General features: G+C 37.2%; 1 protein-coding gene across 1 annotated transcript in view; it reads left to right on the top strand.

Moving 5' to 3' along the window:
* NETO1 (neuropilin and tolloid like 1) overlaps window positions 1–19299 on the top strand; it is a gene marked incomplete at its 5' end in the record, with an annotated part of 85996 nt that overhangs the window by 4746 nt on the left and 61951 nt on the right. Inside the window, one exon of the mRNA XM_089895315.1 lies at window positions 162–410. Within this exon, the coding sequence (XP_089751441.1) occupies window positions 162–410 (249 nt within the window). The remainder of the gene's footprint in view (window positions 1–161; window positions 411–19299) is intronic.

Raw genomic sequence — 19299 nt, 5'->3', positions numbered from 1 at the left:
TTCAGAGCCTGCGCGTTCAGAGCCTGCGCGTCAGGAGCCTGCGCGTCCGGAGCCTGTGCTCCGCAACGGGAGAGGCCACGACAGTGAGAGGCCCGCGTACCGCAAAAAAACAAAACAAAAAGGACCTTCTAGACATAATCTTTCTTTTTTTTTTTTTCCAGCTGCCCCAAGACAGTGCATTGAACTTTATTTTGATGAAAAGTACTCTATTGAACCTTCTTGGGAGTGCAAATTTGATCATATTGAAGTTCGAGATGGACCTTTTGGATTTTCTCCAATAATTGGACGTTTTTGTGGACAACAAAATCCACCTGTAATAAAATCCAGTGGAAGATTTCTATGGATTAAATTTTTTGCTGATGGAGAGCTGGAATCTATGGGATTTTCAGCTCGATACAATTTCACACCTGGTAAGTGGGGGCTTGTTTTTTTCCCTATATCTTTTCCTTCCTTGATTTTCTATCTTCATACTCTAAGAACTTTTGTAAGACAACTTAATAATTTCCAAAGAGTTTCCCAGTTCTATTTAAAACCAAACCTACAATACTTTCTCTTTTCATTTCATTAATTCTGAAAGGAAAATAATTTTTCTTTAAAATTTAGCCTACACTAGAGGTACAGCATAGTGACTCAGGGGTCTTACATGGTCATCAGCAACACAGTTAATTAGGTGGACTTCCGTTATGCTGAAACGTGTAATTTGAGAGGCCGTCTGTAATAGAGAAACTAATTATGCATTGAATCCTAATAAACTTGAAAAGGCAATTGCAATATTGTAAAATGTATCCATCAAAATGATCTTTGGAGAACTCAAATAAAAAATTCATCTGTTCTGAAAATTATAATTTTTTTTTTTTTGAAAATTATAATTTTTAAAGCAAATGGGTCTTCGTATAAAGCAGTCAGTCTAATCTCTTTTTAGAAATGCAAATTCCTAAGAGTTGTGGTAAAAGGAAAAGTGAGCCCCATAGCAGCCAAATACCCATTTGCAAGGTCTGGTACCCATTAGCTGTTATTATATAATTATCTATTCTATGTCAGTTTTCCTTTTAACCTGTTGATATTCAAAAGGGTCTGTGATGTTGACTGGCTCACTTTATGATGAGTTATCATTTAATATAATAAAAATTGGTTATATTTTTAAACTGCAAGAACATCAGGCTGAAGCAATTTGAGATTTGATGAAGTCACTTTTTTTTGATGGAAAAATGACTCAACTTATATAAAGGACATTATTTATTTATAATTACATTTTTTTAAGTTTGTACATATTGTTTTACTCAGGTTATAAAAGACAGTAAATTAAATTGGAATATATGTAAAATTTGTTCAAGTTTCCATTCCATGTTACAGAGGTAACATCAGAGCAGGGCTATGATGCTCAGTTCAAGCACTAACATTTTTGAAATAATTAATATAAGATTAATGATGACTTTTATTGTGATATTATGGTTTAATAATATAATAATTAAAATAAGTAAGATATTAACCCTACCATATGCCTTAGCCTTAAACATTAGGAATATTTTTATAATATCTCTAAGAGATTGTGGTTTTCATTATGCTTTGCTAATAATATTGGATTGGTCACAAAAGTCATGGGTATTTCACATGTGGCAATCAAACCGATTCGATGTGTTCCAGAAAGGTGTAAACACTGAGATTACTTTATTAGTGCTAGAGTTTTCAATGGAAATATATATATATATTTTCTTAACTGCTAATTTTGAGTATAACTAGGATCTAAAAATAATGGCACATGGTATGATCTAGGCTTTTGTAAGTTATATTTTCACCTTGAGACTGGTGATCATGGGAACAACGTGAGGATCTAAAACTGTAGTTTCATTAGAAATGTAGGGTCAACTAACATACTACATCAACTTAAGCAATTCTGTCCACGTTTCTAGCTCTACTTGAGATACATAAATGGTGGCGTTCAATCTGATATCCTAGGTTTTCCAAAGCTTCTTTGTTCCCGAGCATTGTTCTTTGCTCCTTGTTTCTTTAGATCCACCTTGCTTCATCTGTAGAAGGAGAAGATTTTATAACCAGGAACATCTGAATCAGAGGGGAATGTGAGGAGATGATTCCATTAAGAATGAGTTAAGGATAGACTGAGGCTTCTGCTGTCACTCAGATAAGCTTGAGTGAAGTGTGCCGGGAAACCTACACTTGGCATCTGAGGGGAAAGTAGGACCATAAAAAGGAGTTGTGTAAAACTTCCATGACTGCACAAGTTGACACGCTATGGCCCAAGGACATTGCCTGAGTGACGCAGTAATCTACAGCTCATTCCATAAAGAGGCAATATTGAGGAAGCCACTTAGTTAATGTAGACGGAAGGGGGTAGGGATTAGTGATCATTTAGACAGCATTTAGGGAATAAGGAGTCAGGCGGGCTTTAGTTTAATTTGGGCTTCATTTTTACTTGGTGGTATGCTTCAAGCGGTGACCTGTGGGAACTGAGAGAGCTCCTCAAGTCAACTTAATCATTTACGTGATAAAGCATTGCTGAAATCTCGAGGGCCCCAGGGTGGGATGCACATTGGAGGAGAGATCTTCCCACCCAGTCACCCCGAGAACTGGACTCCAGCACAGCTGTGAGGAACACTGGTTTTGGAAGCAGGTTGGGCTTCCAATTCTAGATTTCTTATTTCTTGCTTGCTGTAAACTCTGGACGTGATCCTTCATGTTCTATGCTTCAATATTTTTATTTGTAAAGTAGGGATAATATTGATTACTCACAAGATTGTTTGATTATCGACCAATGCATATTTATGGATTTCTTCACTTCCTATGAGATCTCAACTGTTGATAGCTATTATTGTATTAATTTGATCACGTTTTCTTTAAAAGTAAAGGAGGCTTGGCGTAGTTTATTGGGAGAGCAAGTGTCCCAGACTTTTTAAATTACAACTTCTCTTTCCCTGATTTTTTGGGATGGATATGAAAAACTAATACCACACGATGTCACTTTTCCTTATTAGGTTTAAGTGGGCCTAAGTCTCCACATGAGGGTTATAGTTATTTCTGATAGCAGTCATAAAATATGATAGAGCAGAAATAGCAGTAGGAAGGCTAGGTGGTCTTTATTATTTTTGAGAATTTACCATAATCTGGAATCTGGATCTTAATTTACAGTCCCAGAAACTTGATGTCAGCACAGTGAGAGTGTACCTACTCTTAGGAACGAATCACATTAACCAAGCTAAATATACATATATACATACGTGTGAATGTACACAAATATATATACATACACACGAATACACATACATACATGTACATATATGTACACGCATATAAACATACATACTTTTTTTTTTTTTTTTTTTTTTGCGGTACGCGAGCCTCTCACTGTTGTGGCCTCTCCCGTTGCGGAGCACAGGTTCCCGGACGTGCAGGCTCAGCGGCCATGGCTCACGGGCCCAGCCTCTCTGCGGCATGTGGGATCTTCCCGGACCGGGGCACGAACCCGTGTCCCCTGCATCGGCAGGCGGGCTCTCAACCACTGCGCCGCCAGGGAAGCCCGTATATACATTTTTAGTAAGAATTCTTAGAATCACACAGCTCATTGTTTCTTGTAAGCGACCATACATGGGCATCCAGATTAGAATCAGAACATTGTACAGTGAGTGTGAAATCCAAATATTGAAGCATGTTTACTAGCATCCAGCGAAGGTACGTGATGATTCATCTTGATAACATGGACCATTTTTCCCAATGATGCTCTAGGTCCCAAATTGCCATGGGTCAGTACCCCTGTCCAGTCTTCAGCTTCAGCCATGCCTGACTGGGACACTAATTTGTGTCAACTCTTATCTCAAAACTTGTTTCTATCTCTTAATATCTGAATATCTTTGACTTCCTTTCTGAGTCAACTTTAAAACATAGCCTTTTAATCCCTCCCTCCTGCGTTCCTAGGAGCTACTTCTGAACTGGTGGTCGCTGAGAACTAGCCAGCTGGAGATCATGTGTGGACTTGGAGGGCAGGAAGGCAGAGCCAGAGAAGATGCCACAGATACACACTTAAAGGGGTTTTCCATCTTCGGGCACATTTTGATGACTCCGCAGTTTTTATGTTATGGATGCGGTTGTCTGTAGATACTGTGCCATTACCTGGGTCCACAGTGCAATGATGAATCACCTAGGAGTATAGTCTAGCATGCACAAGAAGGATCGTGAGACTGAGTAACAGTCAGAGAGAAGTCAGCCTGTCAAACCCCCAGGGCCTGCAGAAATGAAGGACAGTGTGAGGTTTGAAAAAGGGCCAAGGAACCCAAGAGCCCTGGTGGGAGCCTCCAGGTGATGCCAGTTGGGAAAACCTCTCTTCTTCCTGTGCAAGCACAGTTGTGTTGTGAGGTCTCCTCAACATACACTCTCCTACTTCCGTGAAGAGAAATGTCAGAATCACTGAAAATGTTAAAAGTTACATGATGCAAAATTTGATAACCCACAGATAATTGAACAAGAAAACATATAGAAGTGTTCATTGCAATAAACCGATACTGTTTTCTCATCTTAATAATGTTTTTCTTAAAAACATTTAAACCAAATGTGTTATAGAAAAATGAATCATGAGAAAATACTTTATAATGAAATTACCTTAATAATACTGAAATAACATTCACCAAACTCATAACGATGATTACCTTAGATGATGTGGGTGGATGAGAAGGAACTGAAGGGACTGAGAGAGAGATACAGTGAACTTCTATCAGCATTATCAGTAATGCTTAAATTTTTGAAAAGGATACAACATTGTTTTTGTTGCTACTAATGTAAATAAAAGTGTTTAAGATAAATCAAAAAAAGAGAACATACCATAGTTGGTAATTTTTAAATGAATTGCTATTAGAATTTAAAATGTATTTTTAAATGAATTTTTAAATTTGAATGGAAGTTTAGAAGAGGGAATACCATTTCTCCACAATCTACTTTTTTTTTTTTTTTTTACTTACACTGAGAATGCCTTTTCAGTAGAGATTAACTCTTCCCCGTATCCAGCTGCCCCCATGCCTCAATTTTCTTTGTTGGTTGAAAATATGAACTAAGGAGAAAACATGTAACTGTATTCGCTGTATCCCCAGTCCAGAGGCATATTATCAAGGACTTTATTAGATATGAAGAAAGAAGAACATCCAGGATGTTCTACTCCGGGGGAAAGTAACCCTTTCAATCTCTGTAGGAACAAATATCTCTTGTTAGTCTTGTGCTTTCCTTCCTAATGGAGAGATTTTCTCCTCTTTGCAGACCTAGAATGTGATGTTTTTGGAATCTTCCTCTTTTGATGTTATCTTTTCTGAACTAGTTTTATGAAACAAGGTTACACACACCCTACTGGAGAAATTTAATTTAAGGATTATGCCTCAAAGTACCAAATAGGTGAGGTCGAGTTAGGTATTGGCTTGGGAGTGAGTGGAGTTGTTAACTGTTGAAATTATTAGGATCTTTGTACTTAGCACCTTTCATCTGAGCAGCCCGAGGTGTTTTAGGGACGTTCTGCCCAACTCCTAGCCTCCTGAGAAACTCCACGCTGATTGACTTCAAAGGCAATGAAAAGGATACACTGCAGTACAGTGATTTAAATGGAGTGTTTTAAAAAGATTTCCATGCATATTAAATGAAATATATTATGTAGGTAAAATATTGTCATGGGCTCGATGTTACTTTAATTATCTAATGCAGTGCTTTTCTTTCTGTCTGAAATGTGAGTGCATGTGTGAGTATTAACCATGTTGAAAATTCCTAAATTTTCTTGTCTAGAAAATCAGACTTCAGATATATGCTTCGGTGAGAAAGAAAAGAAATATTTCACCTGTCTATTGATATCAGTTTTTCAACAACTAAACTTTAATTTGAATTTTGCACTAAAAGATGAAAGAAGTCAAAGAGGTTAATGTTAAATTAAGGACTTTGTCTGATTACTTTATTTTTAACATAGAAATAAAAGGTTGAATACATTTAGGTCAGGTAGTATCGTATTGTCTTTCTATTGTATTTACACTGTAGACCCAAAATATTCTAACGGCTGTCAAATGGAAAATGGATGAAACAAATTCACATTTCTCATTGAGGCTTATTTTTCAAGAAATGAAATTAAAAACTTGAGAGTCCCGGTAGGGACAAAATTATCAACGTGTAATAGTTACCAAAGATATTCGTGTGAGAGCAATTTCATCCATCTATCCTTACTCTCTTCTGCTCAGCCTGTGACTCGGTTGATCTGATGTGTAGAAAAGAGGGCTTAAGGGGAGGGCTGAGGAACAGAGAGAGAGAGAGAGAGAGAGAGAGAGGGAGGGAGGGAGGGAGAGAATGCTGTTTGGTCTAGGTGGGTGTTCAGGAGAGAAGTTGAGAGTGGGAGAGAAAATTTCCAGGATTAGCTCCCATCTGTACAGAGAATATTGAAAGCAGTGGCAAAGGAGAAGGAAGATTTTTAAAGAAGTTTCCTGTATGGAAAGAATGCCTTCCTTATCTTGTTGTTTCCTGGAAAGGTGGAGCAAAGTGTTTAGGTGTGTTTATATTTATTTAGTGGTTAATTGTTGGACTGCATGTTTTTGAATATGGTACATTTGAGACTGGACCACGTGGAATCTCAGGTATATTTCTATTGTAGGTGTGTATTTTCTTTTGATCTGAAAGAGACCTTGAAGTTCATCTCATTCAGCCTTTTTATTTTAAAGATAAAGGAGCCAATGATCTAGAGAAAATGTGTTGCCCAGGTTCATGAGCTCTGTGTAGAAGTTGAGTTACTGCTTGTTTATCAGTTATATAACCACTGTGCTGATACACCTTCTACAAAGGGTAGAGATCATGACTTTCATCACATCACATATTGCAAGTACTTTCAGTTTAGTTATATTAAGAAATTTAATTAAGGGATAATACTGTATCACCCATATTTCACCATTGCTGGTGTATGAATTTTAAAATTCACCTTTCCCCTGTTGCCTGAAATGCCTATTAATTCACAGTGATGAAAAAGACAATGATTTGTCTTCCCTCCCTCTACCTCTATTATAAAAATCTGCCTTTTCAGTCCTCCTGAGCTGGAAGTGTATGATTCATTTCCTGTTCTCAGATATCTGCTGTTACTGGCCTGGAACACACGTGTCTCTTTGACTTCTTCTGTGGCCACTCGCTTCCAGTCACCAACACCATCCCTCTCCCCAGGGCGGCTGCGTACAGCTGTCATACAGGACACTAGGTTGAGGGAGAGAGAAGGGCTGATTCCTTTCATATTCAGATGCCCAGGAGCAGACCCATATCCAGAAATGGGTACCATTTACTAATTGCCACAAGGGGGTCTTACGGACTAGCCCTGATCACGCAGTGATCAATCAGAACATCACCTCTGGACCCAATCACACAGTTGTGCCAACATCCAAGGACCAGCGTCCACCCTTCACTAAAATTGTCCTAAAGAGAAATGGTATCATTTGAGCCAGAGAGACATTCAAGAAACAAAATGAAGAAATAATGCATGTGTTCTATCTCCATTTTGCATTCTCATGTTTTTTCTAGGTGTCCACAGTTATCAGGCTTTTTGGTAAAATCTTCTCCTAGAAAACTCTTAACATTTAACTTATTATTGCATATTCAAGAAGTATGTTTTTCAAATGATAACATCCTACGTATTTTGCCTGAGAAAATATTATAATCTAGGTTTTCCTTTTTTAACATTTTTTCACAATAATTTGCTGATAGTTTAAGGCTTCTTATTTTATTTCTGTGCAAAATAAATCAAACAATTATCAGGAAAACACCCCACAGTGTTAGTTTCTTGACCAAAAATTTTTTTTATATTTTATAACTTGTATGCCATTATAGCTATTTAAGTATAGCTCATGTAACTATTCTTAAAGTGAATTCACAGAATAACTTAATTTTCACTAGGCTGTATATGCCACTTACATGTATTCAACAAATATTTATTGACTTACTATGCTAATACTGTAAAAATACAGTATGTACAAGACATTATCCTCCCTACAATGAGTTCAATTTCTATAAGAAGAGAAAAATCACGTGTAGTAGACAGACTAATGCCCTTCCTCCTTCAAAAAAAAGTGTCTATGATCTAACCCCTGGAATCTGTGAATATATTTGGCTACACGACAATGGGAATTGAAGATAGTACGTTGGATTAAGGATGCTAATCAACTTACTTTAAGACAACAATTTTGGATTATCTGGGAGGACCCAAGGTACTCACGAAAGTCCTTCTGTGTGGAAGAGGGAGGCCAAAAAGTCAGTGTTGGAGTGATGCAATGTGACCAGTACTCATGTGGCCATTGTTGGCTTTGAAGATTGAAGGGCCCATGAGCCAAGGGATGTGGGCAGAGCCTGTAGAAGCTGGAAAGGTGAGGAGCGGATGCTGTCTCGGGGCCTCCAGAAAAGGAACAACACTTAACGGGACACCTTGATTTTAACTCAGTGAGACCCATTTCAGATTTGACATCCAGAACTGTAAGATAATATATTTGTGTTGTTTGGATAAACTTGTGATGATTTGTTATAGGAGCAAAAGGAAATTAGTATAGCAAGTAAGTCATGTTTAAAATATGTGTTAAGATATGAGAAGTGATGTAAAAAGTAAACAAATGATGTAAGAATTCACCATTGAGACAGAGAGTATAACAATTTGAGTCTATCAATTCAAAATTTTAAAGTAGTTTTGTTCCAGATATAAAATATCCAATGCTCTCAGCTGGACTTTCCTATACATAAATTGATACTCTATTTCTATATGTATGTATGTATCTCTCTCTCTCTCTCTCTCTCTCTATATATATATATATCTTTTGATTTTATGTAAATGCCATCTTTATGCATAAATATGGCAGAACCCCCAACAAAATAGCAACTTGCGATTCTTTCCAAAGATGTGCATGGGATGCTGGTATTTTTGTTTGTGGCAATAATAGCTATTTGTAGAACCTGGCACTCTTCAAACCTCTGCCTCTTCATGGCATATCTGCCTGATGCCTTTGCTTCAAAAGAGCTATGCTGTCTGTTCCTGCTTGCTCACTTGGCTAGCTTCCCACCGTTCCACAGCTATGCTGACTTGCTTGAAATTCTGCTTCAGTACATCCTTATGGCATTTTCCCTTTCCAACTAATTTCAGACACCTCACTTCAACCAGACTACCACAAGAATTACAGAGTGATTATAATATAGTAGGACTATCCACAATCAGCAAGGCAAGCGCCACAAAAGAACTAAACTTGACTCTTTTAAGCGGAAGGACCTATTAGTCATACATATGTCACTTATATTCTGTTGTCTATTGATCATAACCCAAATCAGAAGACGGTTCTATTCCCTTGGAACTTTTCTTCTGAAATTTGCACTTCAAAGCCCCAAGGAATTTCTCTAAGTGATTCAAAGAGAAATGAGATACAGAGATCAGTACTACCTTAAAACATTCCCAGACTCTGTTATGCTTGCTGGTGCAGTCTGAAAGGAAAGTGTATTTCCTTTAGCGGATTTGGCAGGCAAACAAAGTAGAATTTGTAGAATGGTCAGTGGCTGTGCTGATGAACTAGGAAAGCAGAGATGGGGTTGTATGGGAATGGTAGGTAAAGTCTGCAATAGAGGGTTTCCCTGGGCATGAAAATGAACCAGGCTTGCAGAGATCTGCTGTCGTAGATAATTGTTTAACTGGTGAAAAAATTATTCTTAGCTATTTTTCATGTGTAAATTACTTTCCTTTAATAAGCATTTTCAAATAATATTTACATCTCAATTTTATATGAAAAGAAGATTATCATTTAAAAATAATACAAACCATGCTTATTTTTTGTTGACAACTGTTGTACCATTTGTATCATTTCCATTCTGTCCATTTCACTCGTTATCCTCTTGGCTCTTCTTGTGTTTCTGTGGCCACCCATCCCTTCTCAGCTCCTCTCGGCACCCTGAGCAGTGGCTACATCCCTCTTTCCTTGACAACTCATAGGCAGTGTGTCTCCCACTAGCTTCTACCTACTGCTTACCACCTTCTATTCACAGGCTGCTGGGTCCCCAGGTTCTACATTATGCCTCCTGACTCTGCCAGCCCCATTTTTTTGGTCTGCTCTCACACTTTCTAGAAAAAAATTCAGATATCATTTCCATCTTAACTATTTTTGAGCCCTTGATATAGGAGAAATGTAGTGATTACATGAATAAATAGGGTGTTCCGTTTCCTGTTCAAAATGTCAGTGTTGGTATTTATGGTCTTTGGGCTACACTTTTCACGTCTAGCTTGAATTGGATATCGGTTTTTCTTCTAACAATACTTACATGCTCCGTTTTAGATCATAAAGTAATCCACAATAAAGCCCAACTTTTTGTTAACTTAAGGCAAATTGGTTCTAAGAATGTGATTTGGTATGTTTTCTCATTGTCTATGGATGGAGTGTTCTTTTATGCCTGTGAGGTACCCATGTTCTAGAAAAGTTCCTCATGTTTTCAAGTTATTTTCAATGATAACCTATCTTTCCTCATCAGGGAGAAAATTAATAATTTGAGGCCATAATTTACAATACATATTTAACTGAAAAGAGTTTAATTTTGGTATTTCCTTTGAAATGTATGGGAGAATGATCATTTCCTTTCAGAGAATATTGGCACTGTGCTAAATCTTTGTTATAGTCTACCTGTATGGGTCTTCAGTTTTTCATTTCTGCATAAACCTATTTTTCTCAGTTTCATGGTTTTCTAATAGTTCCATATTATATGTATGTGTACATATATATATGTATACACATATATATATACATATATTAAACATGGCCAAATATGGGCCATAGTGCTAGATTGTCTAAGTTTTGGCTTGGAAACCTTCTCATTATGTGACTTGTGGCAACAGCAGTTTCCTTAATGTCTTAGAGTTTCAGTTTCCTCATGAGACCAGCATTTGACACATTATCATTATGGATTTTGCTACCTAATGATAAAGTCAAAATGTTAACATTACTTCCCATGTGACATGATATTCCCTGAGATCACATCTAGGCCTCTGATTCATTATTTCGTAGATTCATTCAACAACAAGTAAAAGATTATTGACCCATAATTGGTCCAGACTGTACACTAAATGCTGAGATACGAAAATGATTGAGATGCAGAATCTACTCTTGAGGAACTTACCGTGTATTTGAGGACATGAATCCTTATACCCAATATAGTGAGTGCCATGGCAAGTACACAGAGTGCTGGTATCTAAAGGATAAGTGGAGGCATCACCAGATGTGGCGCGAGATCTCAGTGGCATTTGCCTGCACACCCCTCACCGCATCCTCTGGATGGATCATGTGTCCTCCTGTGCTCACCCAGCCATAGCTCCGTCATGCCCTGTGACATGCATTATAACACGTCATACCAGACTTCTCAAGGGGAAGGAGCTTTGGTTTATACCTTTAAAATTTCTAGAGCCTCTTCAGTGTCTAGCATTAGCTGGTATTTACTGAAATTTATATGAATGAATATCTAAATGAGTTAATGAATGAATGACTGGAGTTAAGTAACCAAAGAAGGTAGAACGAGTGAGATACCAGGTATGGAGAAGTTGGTAAGAGGTATAGCAGGTAGTCAAGACCATTTGGAAAGTAGATGTGTGGCTTTGAAAGGAGAGGAGTTGAGGTGAGACTGATTCAGATAATGAATGGTTTTGTAAGCCATGGTGATGATACATACATAATTTTAGGTGAAGTGGGAAATATACTAATATTTTAAATTGAATTGCAATTTTTGAGACCTTTATTGCAGGCCTGTGATTTATCAGAATGTGGAGGAAGGATTGAGTCAAGAGAGAATAGAAGCACAGGAAACAAAGATAAACAATTAAAACAATGCAGGTAAGAAACTGTAAGAATCAAGATGAGAGTAGCATGTGCATCAATGTAGTGAAAGAAAAAATTTGGAATCAGTGAGATTTAGTGACCTATTAGATGTGCATGTTGAGAAAGAAAAGTAGAAATGACTGAAGTTTCCATCCTTAATGATTTGGTGATTATGTCATAACTTCTGTTGGAGAATAAAAGGATAGAAAATGCTATGTTTGTTTTTAAAGATGTCAAAAGAGAAATACCAGTGTGGTATCTTTGTGGGCACATTGCAAAGGCTGTTAGCAATTTAGAGCTGACGCACAGAAGAGCAGCCCGGGAAGGTTAAGAAGTGAGCTAATTAGAGGACTAAGCACAAAACCCCAACTAATTATGACACCCAAAAATTAAAATAGAACATTATATGAGTTTGAGCTAATACTCTTGTCTAAGTAAGTTAGAATACAAAATTATATATTTTGGAATTTTACATTTTATTTGGTCTTAGCTTCTTCTTTTTGGACAATTTTAGCCAGTAATCAATTGGCTTCAGTTTTTCTTTGAGTATAGGTGAACTTTAGCAATGCATTTTGTTTTTTGAAATAAGGGAAGAATATTTCTTCTGTCTCATGCTTGGAGTCTTCCAATGATTAGGGACCTCTTCCTGAAGGAGAGACCTACTTCCCTGAGACTGGTTACAAAGGATGAGCTTCCCTGGGATATTTTGAAAGGTGCAAGGGTAGATGTGAGCTGTACTGCATATTAAATGACAGATCATTTAATAATATTTTCATTTTCTTTCTGTAGGACTTTGCCATACTCCCTTTTAGGAATGATGTCATTTATTTATACTTACTTTTGAATACATAATATCTCAATTATCAGGATGATTTCAAGTGTCCCGCAAGATTTGAAGAAATACATTTTGTTTAATTTAATGAATAGGCCAGGGGTGGGAGGGAGAAAAGAAAAGAGTTACTTTTCTCTATTCATTATTTCCTTGTCATTCAGACCGTATTTACTACTTTATCTGTTGCTTGATTCTATTGGATTTATGCTAATTGCAATTGCAAGCTATGATATTGTAAAACAGCAATGGTATTCACTCTTGGCTACAGTTAAGATGGCAGGGATATGAAAGGGGAAATAATTTTGGAAAATAAAAATTAAATATATCCTACATATTTATAAAAAATAATTACTTATCAAAAGTATTTGGATTGTTTATTAGATAAAACATCTCCCAATTTTCTTAATGAAATTGTCCAGCAGAAAAATGCGTGATAAATGCAGTCATTCAAAATTAATTTAAATGAAATAATAGTATGATTAGGCAGTGATTCTTGCTTTCTACAATCTGATTATAAGATATTCATCGTAATAAAACTAATGAATTGTTGAGCTCTTATTATATGCCAGGGGTTGTTCTAAACGTTATCTCATTTGATTTTTGTAGCCCACCTATGAGGTATTGTATCATTGCCATTCTTGTTTTGAATTTTTGAAAAGAAATGTTTAAAATGTTTAAATATTGTGTTCAAGGTCATCTCTCTAGCAAAGCTGAGGTTTGAACACAAGAAATGTATATATTTAGGTATTATGCCCCGCTGTCAACAAATGTCTATTTGCTTCAGGGCTAAACTTCTCAAAAACATTGACCGTTTTTCACCCTTTGTGATTTTACTGTGGGGCATTGAGGTGTTTTCAGTGATCCTAGAATTTATCCTTTCGGTATATTTTACCATCTTTCAGACAACAGCAACATTTGTCCCTGTAATAATTAAGCAAAAAAAAAAAAAAACATTTTCCTTGGATTTTTAAAACCATAATTACAATATATTACTTTTATCATTGGCTTCACCATCATATATATCATCAATATTAGTAACCAATAATAAAAATAATATGACATCATTTATATCTTATGAATCAACTTTAAACCCATACAACTGATATTTATATTTGTGAAGTACATTATAATATGCACTTGCCATAGAAAATAATTAGTCCATTCAATATATGTTGTCAACTAGTTTTAAAAAGGTGAATAACAATTTCAGATGCTGAAATAATAATGGACGACTTCATTTTGAATATTTCCCCCCATAGGTGTACTACTTTATATTTCTGTGTCCTTTTTTTAAAAACTAATTTTTAAACAATTTCAAACTTAAAGAAAAGTTGCAAGTACAATGAGCATATCTTCCCACCCTCTTACAAACCTTTTCAGAATGCATTTTGTTTTAGTTAAAAAATAGTATCAGTTAGCTTACCTGTTCACTAAATTTCAGAAATAACTTAATATATTTCCACCACACTTTCTTGACCATGAATGTCAACATGATACAACCCCTTGTTTTAGTTGGTGGTGACAGGTGAGAGTGCCATGCGACACAGTATAAAGAACACAGCTTTGGAGTCAGCCAGGCTGAAGCTAAGACTTTGCATCTGGGAACTCTGGCAACATAGTGGCCAAAAAGACACAGATTTGGGAAGTAAGGTGAGCCTTAGTCAAGCTGCACTTAGGATACTGTCCAGCTGTTAACTAAAACATAACAATCAGCCTTTCTGATCTCATTTGCCATCTGCCAAGTGATTTTTACATTCACTGTTTGATCCGGTTTTGCAAGGATTGAGTAAGATCATAATGTGTGTAACCTGTTTGGTAGGATCCTTTGCACCATCTTCTCCCACCTTGGGCCTGTTTATGGATGGTTAGAAAACATTTTGTCCCACCATACTAGAACCACAAATATAATAACAAAGTCATGGATCCATACTGCAGATTTTACTGAAGGTTTCTTGTGGAGCTGGGTTAGGTAATTATTTCAAATATCAAAAAAGCACATTTTTTAAGTATTTATTTTAAATATTTGCTTTCCCTCCAAATATTCTCTTCCTCCCCTAACCTCAAATGCTTCTCAGTCTTTCCATAAGCCTGGCTTCAACCTTGGGCTCCCAAATCCCTCTTCTCCAGCTCCTTGATGACCAAGCACCAGCTAGAAGAAGAGCTGTCACCAAAAGAGAAGCCTGCCAAGAACTCTTCCCCAAATTTATGCTGCTGGTAGTGGTGAGGAAGGGGCTCCCTCCTTTGGAAGATACTTAGTATGGTGCCCGGGACTGTAGGGGTTAGTGGGCACTCTACAAAAGGTAGCTGATGGCTTTATATTCAACTATTATGCTAGTCACCATTCATCTGCTCTACTTAGTGACTACCAAGCTTTTCATTAGTCTCCTGCTGTGGTCATTTCTACTGTCAATCATTCTACCTTGAATCCCTAGAACAAACACTGATCTCACTAGAAATTTTACCTTCCCTTAAATTTACATTAGCCATAATCTTATACCTAGATTATTTGTTAAATCCCAGAGCATGATTTCCAAAAAAAACCTCTTTTTTTTTTTCCTTTACCCCTGAATATGCTGCTGGAGAAAACTCAATTTTTTTATGGAGTCATATAATGTATATTTGTGGACATGTTCTCTAGGCCACTAACAGACTTTCTGAGATCTTTATACATCATCTTCAATAATTATGTGCCTATTGCTTGTATCACTGAAAGAATAATCCTTGAAATATGAAATGTTTGGCATGCAACGTTTGTTTGTTGGGATGTTTGTTTTCGTTTAATTAGCACTCCGATAAGATGTATGATGGCTTCTAGATGTAGGGCCAATAACTGCTACATGTAGCAATTGGATGTTACTAAACCAAAGCTTCATACTTCAGAGTTATTCTAGCTTCCTGTGGGGATGAAAGTCGCATTGGTCTAGGCTAAACTGGAGACGGGGAATCGTGTGCAGTCCATTCATATCTTCCCTTTTTGTACTTTCCTACTTCTTCTTACCGTGCCTCCTCCCCCTCATCTGTTTTCAGTGTTCACCTTAGAATCTTATTTGCTGTCTCTTTCACACAGATATTTATTCTGAGTTAGTGCCCTGGCTGGAGAATGGCCCTATAAACCAATCTCTACTGATGACGAATATTATATGATGAGGAATTTTATTCACCCCAGCCAGAGCAATCTGCATTTTAAATGGTGATTTACAAGGACTGAAAAAATATGCTGGTCTCGAAGGAATGAAACATGGAGATTATACTTCTAGGCAATGGGACAGAGTATGGAGAGATAGAAACAGCTTCTGACTGTGAGCGCATTGCAGAATCCTTACCCCTGGACTCCATGTGTTCATTAACCGCATGTTCACCGAGCACCGCTATGTGTAGGCACTGGAAACACAGACACAGAGACTGTTCCTGTCCTCCGGGGGCAGGAGACTGACAGACAAATGTAACTGTGGTAATATAAAGGGCTGAATTAAAAACAGGAGCAACTTAATAATAACTTTTCTTGCTTGACTATTAGAGCCTCAGACAAAAATTAGCCTTTTCCCTCTTTTCTGTTCTTTCAATGTGGATAGGATCTCTCTATGTACACTGTCTCTATATCTTAGGGAGAGTCTATACTTTTTTGTGACAAGAATTAAAAGAACTAGGCATTTTAAAGGCATTTGGGGTGTTCTACCAAACTGAGAGAAAGTTATTTCACCTTCAAGGCACTTAAACACAGCACCGTGTTACATGACCCTGGATTCAGAACGGGGCCATGTGACCTTGGGCAAGTCCTTCACCCCTTTAGGTTTCCATTTGCTCATTCATAAAAGGGGTGTGTAGAACTTGCTGTCATCCAGTACTGTTGGAGCTCTAGCATGCGAAAATTGTAGAATCATTCACTATCTCGTTAAAAGTGGTTTTAGAAACAATGATCGCTTGATTTTTCAAAACAAATTTATGTTGTTTTCCATGTTCCCCTGTTTTATAGATGAGCAATTTGAACTTTGGAGCACGTTTTAGTCAGTTTGGGCTGCTGTAACAAAATATCATAGACTGAGTGGCTTATAAACAACAGACCTTTATTTCTCACAGTTCTGGAGGTTGCAAGTCCAATGCAGTACTTCCTAAGAAAACTAAATGCAGTCATAGATATCTTCACAGTAAGGAAGAACAATATTTTGACAATTTTTACTTTGCTGACTAATGCAAAGATTGTTTAATCTTAAACTCAAGCCATGGATATTCCTTCATTTACCTTACTGCACTTTCTCTGGAAATCCAATTCCATAGAGCGCTACTTACCAGGGATCCCCCAGATGTACACTAGCTCTTATATTTATGATGTTCAAACTTGGACTTATTAATTCCGCACTCCAGATGAACACCACACACTGAAAATTCTCCCAAGCTTATGTCTTTTCCTTTGTTCTATTTGTTGTTATTCAAGAGTAGCGTGGTTCACCCGGAAATTCAAATCCAAATTATATGAACCATGTTCAGTTTTCTTTTTCCTACTCCCTAAGTTCTCATCGCTCACCAAGTGCTTATGAATCTATATCCTAAAAGTTCTATGCTTTTCACCTTCTCCATTCCCACTCACATTATGTTTGTTCTGGCCCTCAGTATGCCTCATCTGGCCAAGTGTAATATCCTGTGCCCTTTTATTCAGACACATTTCCCCCGTCTCTCTAACCCACTCTTGCCAGAGTTATATGAGAGAATTCTAATTGTAGCCGTCTCCTGATTAAAACCATTCAGCATCTTAGCACACCATTTCTTATCATGACATTCATGGGCCTTAACAATCTGACGTCTGTCCAGGTTTCCTCCACCATTCTTTGTGACTCAAGTCCTCCATTCACAAAAAACTATTTGCAGTTACACTCTTCTGTGCTTTTGCACGTTTCTCCTGCCTAGAATGTCTTTCTCAATTCATTCATTTATGTATGGCACTTAGTAATCAAGTATGTATTGTGTACTTGTTCTGAATCAGTTTCCACCGTCCTGGGCACTGAGATCCACTGATGATCCAGACAAGTACACGTCTTCGTCTTAAAGATATTAAATATCTGGTTATAGATTTTAAATAACATATTTTAAATGATTAATTAGTTACAACAAGTCCTGGAACCAATCCTCCGTGGATACCTGGGGATGACTCTATGTATATCCCTCTCTTATTGCTCTTTCGCATTGCGTTGTAATTAACTATTTACGTAATTTTTCTCTCACTGAACTGTGAGATTCCTAAGGAAGTAACTGTGAGTCATACTTGTGTTCCAAACATTAGCCATAGTATCAACATATGGAAGAATATGCTTCGAGTATTTCCTTTTTCTCACCCATTTATTTCTCAACCCACTCCTATTTTTACTTGCATGTCCCAGTGTCCTCTTCAAATTCAAGAATATCAATATTTCCTTCCCAGAAAATTATGTTTTCCTTTCGTATTTCATGTTTGGGGTAATGGTGTCCCCAGTCCCTTGTCCTCCAAACAGCAAGCTGTGCAGTTATTCACCATTCTTCCCTCTTCTTTAACCTCCACATGCTTCAGAAATGCTTTCTAAATATTTCTTGAATCTTTGCCGTACCTTCCTACCTCAGCACTGACTTCAGGCCCTCCTAATTTCTTATCTGAGTTGCTACAACAGAGTTTTAACTTGTGTTCCTACTTCAGAATTGTCCCTCCCATAATACCCAAACATCTACTAGAGCAGGCTTTCTAAAATTCACAGCTGCTCATGATACTGGCCTAATTAATCTCCTTTGGTGGTGGCTCTTTGCCTCCAGAATGAAATCTAAACTCTTTAGCAGGACACACAGGGTATTTTGTGATCTTGCTTCTCTAGTCTGATGTCTAGATGCTCCAGTGCTCAGAACTCTGATCTAAAGCATCTTGAACCACACTCAGAGCACCCAATGCACCACTGTGCCACCGAAAACGCTGTCCATCTAGATGGCTCCTCCAGTCAGCAAATGTCAGATGAAGACCACCCTCCTCTGTGAGGTGCCTCTTGTGCGTATCCCTACTCTGGCGTTCATGGTCTTTCTATTACAATCTTAGTAGTCACTCCATCCTCCCTGACTAGCGTACTGTGAGTTCTTCAGCCCAGAAATTGTGCCCTAGGATTTAAAAAAATCACCAGTGCTGGGGAATTATCATATATTTAACTTATTTTTGCCCAAACAATGTGCCAATAAAAACTCAAGATAGTATTTTATTTCTCCAAGCAATGAGAGATTTGGAGATGATTTCAAGGCCCAAAATAAATACAGAAATAAATTAATGAATTACAAAACATGAATTTTCTCTAGCTCCAACCTCATTATGATCTGAATAAAAATGTTATGAAATTGACAACTAAATTATTTTCATTACTTCTGTGTTTCTCATAAAGAAATTAATATTGTTTAGAATAGTTGATTAACTTTTCAAAATGTCATATAACTTAAAAGTGGAATTGGAGCTGGGGCCCAAATGTTTTTTTCTGTGTTATATTGTCTAGTATAGACTGTATTTCTGTGGGAATGGTTTGCATTAAATACTAGAGATCTGCCATAAAGTTACAGATCCTTTTAACTGCCATCCTAAGGATTTTGCTACAGCAAAATATAACCTGTGGTTCAAAGGGAAGCAACTCACTTTGGAGA

Source organism: Delphinapterus leucas, chromosome 14 (assembly GCF_059928025.1).
Source record: "Delphinapterus leucas isolate spDelLeu-1000000601 "Yukka" chromosome 14, BTC_Dleu_Yukka2, whole genome shotgun sequence".
NCBI lineage: Eukaryota > Metazoa > Chordata > Mammalia > Artiodactyla > Monodontidae > Delphinapterus > Delphinapterus leucas.
This window is presented reverse-complemented; position numbering and strand designations above follow the sequence as displayed.